Genomic DNA, 13,454 nt, shown 5'->3' with positions numbered 1-13,454 from the left:
CTAAAATGCATCATGTCATACAAACATGTCATTAGAAGTGAAAGTTGTAAGCCAGATTAATTCAGGAACCAGATAGATATTCCAGGGTAATCCTTAGCATATGTTGCATTAAATCAATCATGGCAGTCTGTTCCTTCAACACTGTTTGGTTTGAGGTTTAAAAACATGGGAAGTACCATGCATTAGAAAGCAGGCCAGTTAAAGATTAATGGAACAATAATAGTTATTATAACCGTTATGTTAGTTTTATGCCCAATTCCCTCCGAGGGGAAGGGAGGGTGTGGAGTCCCAAACAAGCAGGGGTCACACCCTGGGAAGGTATACACATGGTATCCCCCAGTGGGGTACTGGAGCACTCCTGTCATTGAGTAACCTCAGGGGACTGTTAGGCTAGGCGGTGCTCTCAAGCTTTTTGGTCAAGAAGGGATTGGACATTGTGGGTAAGAAGGAAATATGTAGATAGCAAAATATATGTGGCTGCTATCCTCTAGACATTTCTTTTTTTTTTTTTAAGATTTTATTTATTTATTTGAGAGAGAGAGAATGAGAGACAGAGAGCATGAGAGGGAGGAGGGTCAGAGGGAGAAGCAGACTCCCTGCCGAGCAGGGAGCCCGATGTGGGACTCGATCCCGGGACTCCAGGATCATGACCTGAGCCGAAGGCAGTCGCTTAACCAACTGAGCCACCCAGGCGCCCCTATCCTCTAGACATTTCTATCCTCTATAGGTTGGCATCTAAACACTCGGCCACGTACATCCAGCCGCACTGCCCTGGAAGGATTTTAGGAATATAGTTAACAAGCTCTGATGGTGGTAACTCTGGATTTAGCTCTTCTCTTTAACTGGGTACTCTACCAGCTCAACTAGTAAGAATCCATGCTGTGTCCCGTGCATTATATTCCTGTAATTCCAGGGAGCTCATAGACCCTTCCAATTCAGAAACATCAAATGTAACCTCCAGAGTTTGCTGACAAGGCTTCAGAGGAAAATAGTGGACTCCATGCCCCAAGTAAAATAAGTGATAATTCTCTTGAAAATCCACGGATGAATGTGTCATTAAAAAAAAAAAAAATCCTGTTACGATAATTGGGGTGTGCTGTCCTTCTTAAGCATTTATTTCTCAAAAAAAATGATATTGGGCAGTAAAGGGCAAGAGCCAACAAAACAAAACGAGAAACCGTGATCACCCCACCAAGTCACACAAGCCATCGCAAGCTTCGGTGAGCGTCTGCCATCTTTGAAATGCAGAGGACAGAATGGGGGACAAGGGGGCGTGATTCCAGGGGGTCACCTTCTGACGGTGCTAAGCTTGCCTCTCACTCCACATGCATTTTGTTGGTCTATGATCAGTTCAGGACATTCACTGATGGCCGGGAGGACACATTATAACATGAAACTCAGAAGTGGGGCAATGATCTCCTTCTGAACTGAAAAAAAAAAAAAAAAAAGCAGCTTCCTAAGACATCAATGCCATTTATGAAGAGATTGCATTGCCTTGCGCTTTTTCACCAAGAAAACTTGAAAAATGTGATGTCCATGTGTTAGTGCTTGAATCCCATTCTTACGGCATTAGCAGCGCTTATAGTCATTTTCTATGGAATCATGTGTGTAATCTCAAACATGTGTTAGGCTATGTGTTCTCTATTTACCAATTATTTAATTAGCTCTGTTTGTTCTTTGAGATATAGGCAATGTAATATTTCTTTATTTCCTGCATTTCAGAATGAGTGAGTATATGCCAAATACCTTCAAAAGTCTACAGATGTATCCTATTAATCCATACTGTTTGTTAGGGAAGTATCACTAACATCAGAAGAGAAATCTTCTCTCCTTGTTACACAGACGTGCTGCCATCCCTGACTTCTACCACACTCTGAAAATCAATCCAAAGCCTAAGAAAATTGAAGCGGGAAGAAACACGAGCCACTCGACACCCTGCAATACCAAGGCTTATTAGCATATTTAAATTTTCCTCTGTATTTTAACGTAAGGAATTGCATTCTAGAATGTTCTCCCTTAACATAATCCTAAAGTAATAATTGCATTTATGCAAGTTAATAAAGGTCTGTTCCTCCAAAAAGCTGAATTACCCTCTCTACTTATTTCCTGAGAAGATTATAAAGCTTTCTCACATTCTGCTAATAGATTTTGACAAGTATACCCATGATTATGGAATAATTTATGTAATAAAGTTATTCTTAAAAACCTTTTTCTGGGTTCCAGAAATCTCAGACTTTCCCCTTTAAAATTATGGCTCTTTTATTATTGTCGAGACCCTCCCTCCACTTCAACAGGGCCCTGTGGTCTGTATAACAAGTTCACTCCATCTTTCCTGTGTGGTTGAGCCTGTTAGTAGGCAGAAGTCATCTATTACTCCATAGCTGCCCAGACCCAGTGAAGAAGGACAGCAGACATTCCTGTTCATCCACAGGGTAATGATGAGTCAACCATCTTAAATAAAGCAAATCTTAGGCCCACTGGGGTTTGTGGCCATGCTGACCACAGCTCATGGAGAATGATTATTCCATCTCAAAATATCTCTTTTTTCCCAAGTTGTGGTGCCTCTCTCCCAGAAAGACTGTTTTGTACATCATTCAACACAACATTTTTTCAAACAATGCCCAAGTATGTTTTCCTCAACTCAAGCTTTTGCTCCACCTTTATACCTTCCTAAAAAAGAAAATTACTCAAACCACAAGTAGACAGGAAATCTGCCGTGTAAGAGGATGAATGACCGGTCATCCTTCTTTATAACGAGACCTCATGACTGCAGAAAGGGGCTTTCCATTTGTCAAACCACACTGAAGTGAAATATGCTTTTCTCACCCTTTCAGTTCTGCACTTCTTTCTTTCTTCTTGTTTTTCAAATCTGCCAAAACTGCATTGATAGCTAACCCAACTTCCCCATGTGACCTCTGTCCATTCCTCTCCAATGCATCAAACTGATGCAACACATTTGTAGAAGCTTTGTTATGAAAAGTTACGAAAATGGAAACTCTTGTAAATTTGCTTCTTAGTGAGACATAATAGTGAAGGGCTGTGAGGTGGCTCATCTCAAGTGTGAAATATATTATTGAATAAGCAGGGAGTGTATTATTTAGGCAGAATTATATTTACAACATTTCAAAGCACATCTCTTCCTTTTCGTCAAAAACTCTCCCACATAAGTGATTCATACCACTTTCCCAACTCCTGTGGACTCTCTACAGAAAATGAAAAACTGCAGAGAGCTAAGGGGAATAAACAGTAGGATTATTCTGTCACATATTCTTCTCTCTAAAACATACGGTCAATGTTCTCATCAGGGACCCACTGGAAGAGATCTTGAGGGCAAGCAAGGTGTGAGTTTGAGCTAGGCCCAGATTAGTGGCGACCAGTGAAGTCTGAGGTTTTAATAAGACCTTGGAACGTCCAGGCTGTGCGATTCCTCTGAATGGCAAAGTTGTTAAAGGCCAATTCAGAAAGAATCCCCAGCCTGGACTCTTTCCTCCGGGGGCAGTTGGACACCTGCCTAGCTCCTCCCTCCAGGAGACAGCGCTGGTGGAGGAATCATCGGTCTCGGGAGAGAATCACAACTGACATCATAAGAAACCAGAGGATGATGGTTTAGTTCACTGGGAAGTAGCACTCTGCTTGGGCCTCAACTCATTAGTAAATCTGCTTGAGAAAAGGCAGTGAGTAACTTCTAGCCCTGATGCCCAGGCATCTGCTCTCCAATCAGTAAGCAAATGCTTCTTCCCCTCTGAAGGACTCCATGACGCCACATTCTCCAGGAGGTGAAGCCATCTAGGTATTAATAACCACCCACGAATTTCACAGGAACTAGTCTTTGGAAGACTGTGGTATGTCATGGTTAAGAGTTTACCACAGTGACTGGAATTTGGGAAGTGGTCAGTAATTACTATTAAGAGCTAACTTGCCCCCCCTATCTCACTAGTCTTCAGTGGCCTGTGTTATAAAAGTTCACTTTGCTCACTGTTTGAGAGTGTGAGAAGCAAGGTAGTTTGGGTCTATTTCAACCTTTGTTCAATCTAATAACTCACAAAGAACCAAGCAGCCAAATATCAGTTTCTTGTGACCAAAAAAAAAAAAAGTGATTATGGATAAGCCAATGACTATTTCTGTTTGGTTCATGTATTTTCATTCAGTTGTGTGACAAATGTTCATTGCCTGATTGCTCTTCAATTATGGGGAGAAAAAAAGAGGTCCGATATTATTAAACCCTGACCGTGACTGTCGGCGTCAGAATCGACACTTGTACGACTCACCCATTATAGTGTCAGTCCCGTTGGCAGGAGGCGTACAGGAAGAGGTGCTGTAATGGTTTGTGCCACTACGGTGGAAAGTGGACATTGGAGGAAGACTGGAATTGATGTCTGCTGAGGAGTGTGATGGATAGCTCTGTAGCAAAAAAAAAAAAAAAGAGGCCACATTCAACCATGAAATATTTAGTGGGTTAGGTTTCTAATACTCCTTTCAGGACTCTCCATTTTGCAATGGAGACAGCCCTTAGAATTTCAAAATATCCAAGAATACCTCTTGCTTCAACCTGACAGCTTTCATTTTTCAGGAAATAAAATACAAAGACACATAGTTGGTTTGGGCTTGCATCAAATGTAGAGGAATACAATGGCAATATAGGGACAGTGAGAAATGATCACAGTCTCTAAATCCAAAAATTACTGCTTAAAAGAATCTCTGAGGTGTCAGCAAATTAAAGGCCATTTCTACTGTTATTTTTTCGTATGAACTCCTGATCAAGTAAGAAAGATTCCAAGATACAATGAATAAAACAGTATCGTGACCCGTGGGGTTGACATTGCACTTTATCCTGAACTTTTGGACACTAAATAGCAAACAGCAGCCGGTCTCAAATCCTCCTGCTGCGAAACTGGACCACCTTTCTGAACTCTAGCAAGAACAGAATGGAAAATGGAAAGCTTTTAAAAAGTAACGATGATTAAATCTCTCTCTAAAACATCCATATGTAAGGCCTTAAATCAATGACTATATTGAATTACACTGGAATGAATGAACTGAGAAAGACTGATTTGAGTTCTTTCTTTATGTGTCCTCTTCATCAGTAATCTAACAAGATAGCTGACTATGAAGCAAGAACATCTTTACAGGATCATTTGTCTTAAGGTTTGGCTTTGAGTTCAATTATTACCCTTGTTGTCCAAATAAGCTGCTTTTCCTGGGGGTATATCACAGTGCCTGTAAGGTGGCAAATTAGTTGCTACCAATCCATCTGCTTGGGAATGAGCAGATCACCAACAGGGACACAGTTATTTACCAAAACACATCGAGCTATTTTATTTTTCAAGATAAAAAAAATAGCTTAAAAAGTTATTCTCATAGGTATTTGAATGTGTTACAAACATGTAAAGGAAAACTATTTTGGCTAAAATCTATTTTTTCTTATATGTAATATATTAACCAGCTATGGATCTTTATTATGTGATTAGTGGAGATTTTATTAAAATTAGAGATTGAATATGATGCTAAAAGTCAGGGGTGCATACAGCCCAGGCACTATTCATAGGAGTGAAACCCTGGTGTCCTGGTATTTCTGTATTAATTTTGTGAGGCCCATCTTGGGTTCTACCTCTTCCTTTAGTATTCCTTCCTACTTTCAACTCTTGCACGATCTCTTCTCTGAGTCCCTAATGCACTCACATTCTGTGCCATTTAACACCTAATTATATGCTACCTTTCATGCTTTCTCCTTCAAGTGCATTTCCACCCATACTGTAAACTCTTTAAGGGGAGGGAATAGAGCTTAGACCTCTGCATCCCCACAACTTGCTGCTGAGTGCTGAACACACAATTATTCTATATCCTCAATGAACAACTGGTTATCGGTTGGCATTTAATAAATACTGGATTGAAATGCCACTTCTTTGAAAGAGAACTAGGGGCACCTGGGTGGCTCAGCCAGTTAAGCGTCTGCCTTCGGCTCAGGTCATGATCCCAGAGTCCCCGGATCGAGCCCCACGTCGGGCTCCCTGCTCGGCGGGGAGCCTGCTTCTCCCTCTCCCTCTGCCTACCACTCCCCCTGCTTGTGCTCTCTCTCTCTCTCTCTGTCAAATAAATGAATACAATCTTTAAAAAAAAAAAAAAAAAAGAAAGAGAACTAAACAGTCTAGAAAACAAACCTACATTAGATCTGCCAATGACATGGTGGATGCCTTTGACAACATTACCTCTATGCACTCAAAATAGTCCAACTGAAAGGTCAACGTCAGTGAAAAAGTTGAGATGATACCCTTAAAACTTTCCAACTTCCCAAGAATGCCCTTCAAACTTTCTAATTTCATGGACCTCTGTGCTTGACCAAAAAATTCCTTAGGCCACCTGTTAAATTCACTTCTCCTTGCTGCTTACAAAATGCCCCAAGCAGTCCATGAACTTTTCTCCAAACAACGATAGAATGGGCACATTCCATAGTACAACTAATCTAAAAGACCGAATAAGCCACAGAACATCAAACTCAGAACAACTAATTCTGCTTGACAGCTAAACACAGTAATAAAGTAGAGAAAAAGAAACTGAACATAGAAGAAGGAAACTGAAAGAAAGGGATGGTTTGCCTGCATTTCTACACAATGCTATTCTGTGCTGAGAACAGAGAAACTGTATAAATCAGTCCCAGATATGCAAAAATCAAGACAGAGGTAAAGAATTTTGAAAAATATTTAAACGACTATATAATCACAGGGTGGAATGGGAAAAAGATTTTCACATCGGGGAGGATTTCTAGACCCTTTAACACGGTGCCAAATGGGCAGTAATTCAGGATTTAACAGAGAGAGGGTTAATACTGAGTTTAGAGAACAGTAAGAAAAGTTCTTCCCTATCGATTTTAATGGGGAAACAGATGCAATCCATTTAAATCAGTTATTTTTAGAGACTCACAGAATATAGGATGCTGAAAGAAATTAATGAGACTTATAGCTACATTATTTTATGAGGAAAAGTGTCTTGAAAACTACTGTCCCTCAGAGACATAATAAATATACTACAGAGAATATCACTGATGTGTGAAGTATGTCTCTTTTAGAGTATTTAGGGACCAACGATGAGAGGTCCCCTTAGCTTCTCTTCCTCCAGCTACTGATACTGTCTGCCCTGCTTACTACACATAGACAGGGGAGATTGAGAAAGTATAAGAGCTTTACATGCCCACTATTGAATTATTTTTACTTATGATGCCCAATTATAGCATATCTGGAGCCTACTGACAGAATAAGTATCGAAAATGTTTCTATTAATGATATTGTTATCACTAATGGGTTGATAATTCAAAGATTAGAAAATACACTTGGTGGCACATACTAAGAATAAAATCATGCTTTGGGCTCAGGCAAGGTTTCACAACCTTGGCACCATTAATCTTTTATGCCAGATAGTTCTTTGCTGGGGGAGGGGGGCTCTCCTATGCATTGCAGTATGTTTACCAGCATCCCTGGCTTCTATACGCTAGATTCCAGTAACCCTTACCAGTTGGAAAATCCAAGAATGTCTTCGGACATTCCCAAATGTTCCCTGAGGGGGTAAAATCACACCTGGTTGAGAATCACCAGGGTAAGGGTTTATTCAGAACTTCTTTTATATTAAAATTCCAGGCTCCTAAGACTATTTCACTCTGCGGGGCAAAGACCACGCCAGACAGAGGACTCTATCTTATTTCTAAACAGAACTCTGCCAAGTCATGCCAACCTTAAATCTTCTACAACAACCCATTCCAAAGCTTAACCACAAACTCCATTCTTCTGCGTGACTCTGTATGTCTATCTGTGACATAGCAGTGATTAGCTGTGGGATTGTGTTGTAGAAGCTGAAACTGTAAAGGGGATTTAAAGAATCAAAACTGGTGACTCGACAGTTGCTACTGAAATGTGTGGATTTGAAGCTTTACAATTACACATTCTGTTACAATACAGTATAAAGTGATGAAGGCAATAATGTTTCTAAAATATTGTACCTTTAGAGACAATACTAATTTGGCCAAATTATACCCAAAATAATACAAGGAAAACACTCTTCTTTTTCTCAAACTATTCCTTTGTTCTGTGTGAGACTGGCTAAAGCTAGAGACGAAAATTGTGAGGAACTACCATTATTTTCAAGTGAAAGGACACTAAGTGCCTACTGCATACTCAAATTATTCTCAGTGTCAGATTTCTGAAAGGCATTTCAGTGAGAGATTTTCAAATGGTTAATACTGAAATTACAATGATTACTAGATATAATAATCCAACAGTTTCCCTATCAGTGAGAAAATTTATTAGGATACATTACCAGAGACCTAATTCATTTACCATTTTTTGAAACAAACCCTTAATCTCTAAGATCTGCTAAATAATCATATTAAGAATGAAACTCCCATGTTCTGTGTTAGATAAATGACATTACACAAATACAGCATCTGACACAACCTGTTGGGTTATTCCTTCAAAATGATCTTTCTTCCTGGTTGATAATATTGTTTTGGTTTTTAAGGTTTTCAGCAAAATTTTTTCTAAAAGGAACGTAGTTGGTTTCCTTTTTAAAATTACACTTTTTATGCATTTGAGCACATTTTAAAGATACCTCCGCCCATGCAGTGAATTTGATTGGGATAAAATCAAACCACCTACATCAAAATTCTAGAGCATGATAAGGAAAGAAAGAAAGAAATATGGGAAGAACGAAAATAAATGTCAAATGAACAACTCTTAAAAGGACTGACATTCCATGTTATGTTAGTATATTGCCAAAATCTTTTAGTTGTAATCAAAATTTTCCTTGCTCATAGGACACATGTAGTTTTGATCATGAGTTCCTTAGAGAAGTAGAAAATGATGATGGGGAAATAAAGATGTTGGCCAAGAAGAAATAGTTGATATTTCTCTAAGCTTTTGCTCTAATACCTCAAAGTAGGAGGTGGGAGAAGATAAAATTTGCAAGAAAATCATTTGCTATTTACTGAAGATGTGCTGAAATTTGAGACAGTTTGATTTACACATTCAAACTTGGCAGATGATATAAAAAGGCCAATTCTATTTCCATCATTTGCCTCTTGTTAACAGATAGGCTAACTGACCACAGTGTCTCTATCACCAGGACTAGAGACTGTAACTTCTGAAATACTTTACGTTGTCAGAATAGAATATAAGTCACCTTTTCTATGTCTCTAGTGGTTGAACAAAAGAGAGGGAAGCACAGAAATCCAGAAAGTGCTATTTCCTATTGCAGAGCAGAGAAAGGTACAGGAACCTGGGTGTTAGGAGAAGAACAAGGGGCAATTTCGAGACGAAGAGTAGAGACACAAGTACCACGAAGGATCACTGGATTTGTCAGACCTTTCTGCATTTGTAGGATCACAACTTCACACATTTTTAAAGTTATAGGGCTGCACGAGGGACTCAGTCCCATCTTACCTGCATCTCAAACCTAACTCATGATCTCCGTGTAATGCTCGACTTAAGTTCCTAAGCAGATTCTGAGCTGTGGGAGTTTTTGAGGCTGGAAAAGATCAGATGAACTGCTTCCTCCAAGATAAAGGGACACACTAGGATGGATGAGTGTAGGCGATGGGCAGAGTGGACACTTCAGTAATGAAACAAGATAATGTCCTACAGCTCAGCAGTTTTCAACTGAGGCAGGAAATGGAGCATCACTGGGATGTTGGGAGGTGTGGAATTATATAGCTAAACCACCGAAAACTGGGAATCTGATCTATACAGAACCCCCATGGTTGCCGTGACTAGTGGAGTGTACGGGAAACAGGAACTCTTTCCTTTGGGTGTGGCACCACAGGTCAAAACTGTCACTGGGGACAGAAGCCGGTAAGTGGAAGTGGAAATGCACATGGGAGAAACAGGACACCTACTCTCAGTCTACTGTCACTCTGCCCCCTGCAGTAGACTCTTCAAAACTACAGACAGTAAATAAATGACAAGGATCCACCATAGCTGAAATTGTACAGCTCAAACACAGTATGTATTTATGTCCGAAGGAGGCTAACATTGTCATAAAGAAAGCACGGAATAAAACACCACAAAGAGAAGAACAATGGCAAAGAAAAGCCACAAGGGCTTACAAAGGTGATCTGTTATGCCTTTGATCTCAGGAACAAGATAACTGTAAGAGTAATGGGTGTGTACCGTTTTTACATTCATTACAGAGTCCTTGTGTATATGCACGGAAAGGCGGAGAATGAGATTTCGTAAACTAGCTGTGTCGCCCCCATAACCATGTAAATCTGTCTTACCAAGCGTTCGTGTGGATGCAAGCTACAGTAGCTGCTAGACTGTGGAATATGAGAAGAACTGCCCAACATTCCTCCGTAGCCAGGCTGATTCATCCCACTGGAGGAGCTCCAAGGGTCACTGCTGTGATGGCCATCTGTAAAGGACAAAGAAAACCATGACTTTTCGGAGGCATTCAGCCTTGCCCTGCAGAATAGGGTTTTTTTCATATACTTGAAAACGGCTGCCCATTGTGTATTCATCTTTGTGCTGTTTTGCTGATTACATCAGAAGACAGTCATCCTTCTTTTTTCCCAAGTGGCTCCATATTGCCAAACAAATGTAAATATTTACCATAGGCAGCGTTCTTAGTAAAAATTCAGCTATAAAAGAACAGAACACATTTCTATGTAGAATTACATCAAGTCAGCCAGGTAAACAATACTAAAGAAAACATTTCTTGAAAGTCTCCTGACCTCCTTCTCTATGGAAACTAACAGTTAAATTGTTCCTAAATTTTGTGATGAAAATAAAATACTTAACACATTATAGAGTTGACACGTTTACAAGTTTTAAATGCAGACATAGTGATAAGAATGAAAAAGAACATCTCAGATTTCAAAGACCAAATTTCCTTTTTATTACATACACGGTGGAATTAAAGTTGAAATTGCATTATAATTTATAGGGAACACGAGTCTCAGATACATAGTTCTGAGTTTTCTTTTTTAACTTTTGTTTTTTGGTGCATAGTTCGATAGCTACGTTAAGCCATCAGTAGCAGCTGACAGGGTACACAAGTATCATAAGATCAAGCCCCGCATCGGGCTTCCTGCTCTGCGGGAAGCCTGCTTCTCCCTCTCCCACTCCCCCTGCTTGTGTTCCCTCTCTCGCTGTCTCTCTCTGTCAAATAAATAAAATCTTTAAAAAAAAAAACATTTTTATAGATTCTTTTTCTTTTCTGGTCTATTGGCCTAGAAGTTACTATTAGGGATCGCTGATGTTTGGTTTGGGTTTCTCAAAATGAAGGTGGTTGGTGGGGGTGGGGTGGGCAGGAATCTATGTCGTTGCTGAATTCGGATCTTCCCTTCTTTCAATAGTTTAACAGCAATTATTGAATGCCAGCTGAATACCAGGCCGTCAGCTGGGTGTTCACAGTACAGCAGGTACTGCCTCCTTGAAAACAAGATGATTTGCACCATATATCTTACATAATAAAGGCCTTTTGAAAATTTAGGCAATAGGCAAGTTAAATCCAACACTATACACCACAAAGCTTTTTTTTCACCGAGCTTTCATATCTAGAAGTTAGAAATCCAAAAACTGGAATAGTTTCAGAACAGGGAGGAATGATCAATAGATTTCTTAAAAAAAAAAAAAAATCCTGTGATTTTGACAACTTAAGAGTTTTAATTAGAAGATGGAAATGCAAGTGAAAAACGAGAGGTCACATGGTAGTGAGTTTAAAATATGCTCCTGACAGTCCCTGAGTATCTTTCACCCAAACTGTATGTTTTTTTAAGACCTGAATCCTCTGGGCACCATGCACCCATCACTGAAGGAAGCCGATGTGAGACAGGATCACGAGGTACTGTTTCTGTGATCCTAATGGGAAAACACAGGACTTTCTAAAAGTTACTATTCATGCATTGAAGATTTAGCCTTCAGGTTGTGGAAGTTTAGATGCCACCTTAAATTCAAAGATGAAGTTAAGGCCCTAACATTTCAAATAGATGGCATCTATGACAAATAAATTGAGGATATATATCGTTGAACGAGAGTCTCCTGAAACATTCTGACAACATGATGTACTATATGGAAATACACTTAGGACTTGTTAACACAGAACACTCTACTCAATGCAGACTTATAAAAATACATACTTTACATAAATTATGCTTTTCACAATAAATTAATATTTATCACATCCCATGATCTTGGCATAATGTTGTTTTGAAAGAATAGAATTAGATGTGAGCAAATTAATTGTGCTCATCAGAAATGTCAACTCAATTTTTTTTTTTTGCTTTTTTGGGGCATTTTTTTGCTTTCTGGGGTATTCACATGCAGAAAAGCAAGTTCATTCCCCATATTCTGCATGGTCTGCCATGGAGAAGAGCCTACTGTTTTCTGCTTTAATCTACCTGACTTCCCACGTGGTGTGCACTGTTTAAGCAAGCACCCTCCTGAAGGCAGATAGAAGAAATCTATCCTGTCAATTTTCTCAGGGAAAATCTGCTTTGAATGATGAATCCTTGAATTGACCATCTCGATAAGCACCGGTAGCCCAGTTGCTCTGACTGGTTGCAAAAGAGGGGAGTGGATGCTCAAGTGGCTACTCTTTACAGCTGAAGGGGATAACCCTTTTGTCCCAGCCCAGGACACCCCCAAGTGACATACCCTGCTGGGTCCCTTTGTGAGTTACACCTAGGACAGGTCACACAGATAAAGGGCCCTTATGAACATGAGCTGTATTATGCGTGGAACAAATTCTCTCCATTCCTGAGAGACCCATTTAATTCAATTTTATAGATTTTCCATGGAATTTCACATGTGAACTAGCAACCTGAAAAAGCAAATACTCTGAAGGGCAAGGAAAAAAGTCCCTTTTAATCAGAATGACTTTGAGGATGCCCCCTGCAAGCTAAGTGAGACACCCAGCTGCTCCCCACTTACTTGCTGCTCTAAGGTGCTCCCTGTCCCACGACATGGCCCTTCCTAGAGCAGCACGAAAAGGAAATCCCATGGCACTTTGCCAAGGCACGCTCAAAAAAGGTTTTCACACCCGGGCAGAAAGCGTTAAAAGTTCTGTACACAGGTACAGGAGTTCTTGGTAAATTCCACATCTAAATTTCAGAGTATTAACTTGGCAACAAGATCATCATACTTTGATAATAAGTGCCACAGGCTTATCAGGGATGAAGCCTTAGGTGCATCCTCTGGACAGTCTATTCTTACGTGCAGCTGGTGTCATTCTAACTACTTACTCCAGTCTTTTCCAAGCAGCAGAAAGGAATTGGGCTACCAGTGGCAAGACTGTCAGCTCAGGGGGACGCATCCACATCCATTTCATGAAATAAACAGCACAGTTAAAAGAATAACTATACTTCACCTACTATGAAACTGTAATTTTGTCAATTTGTCTGGGACAAAAGCTGGGTCTTTTACCCCAAATCAATTAGCATGTTGGGGTGGAGCTTTCGCTGTGTAATGAAATAA

General features: G+C 39.9%; 1 protein-coding gene across 46 annotated transcripts in view; it reads right to left on the bottom strand.

Annotated features, from left to right (window-relative positions):
- Positions 1–13,454, bottom strand: part of TCF4 (transcription factor 4) — a 353,491-nt gene that overhangs the window by 42,586 nt on the left and 297,451 nt on the right. For all 46 annotated transcript variants that reach the window (XM_045886662.3, XM_064578858.1, XM_064578861.1 and 43 more), the window contains 2 exons: positions 10,259–10,392; positions 4,269–4,401 (listed from right to left, as the gene is read on the bottom strand). In XM_045886662.3, coding sequence (XP_045742618.1) covers positions 4,269–4,401; positions 10,259–10,392 — 267 coding nt within the window. The remainder of the gene's footprint in view (positions 1–4,268; positions 4,402–10,258; positions 10,393–13,454) is intronic.

Source organism: Mirounga angustirostris, unplaced genomic scaffold (assembly GCF_029215605.1).
Source record: "Mirounga angustirostris isolate CCGP_5_RB_7025 unplaced genomic scaffold, mMirAng1.0.hap1 SCAF_14, whole genome shotgun sequence".
Classification (NCBI taxonomy): domain Eukaryota; kingdom Metazoa; phylum Chordata; class Mammalia; order Carnivora; family Phocidae; genus Mirounga; species Mirounga angustirostris.
This window is presented reverse-complemented; position numbering and strand designations above follow the sequence as displayed.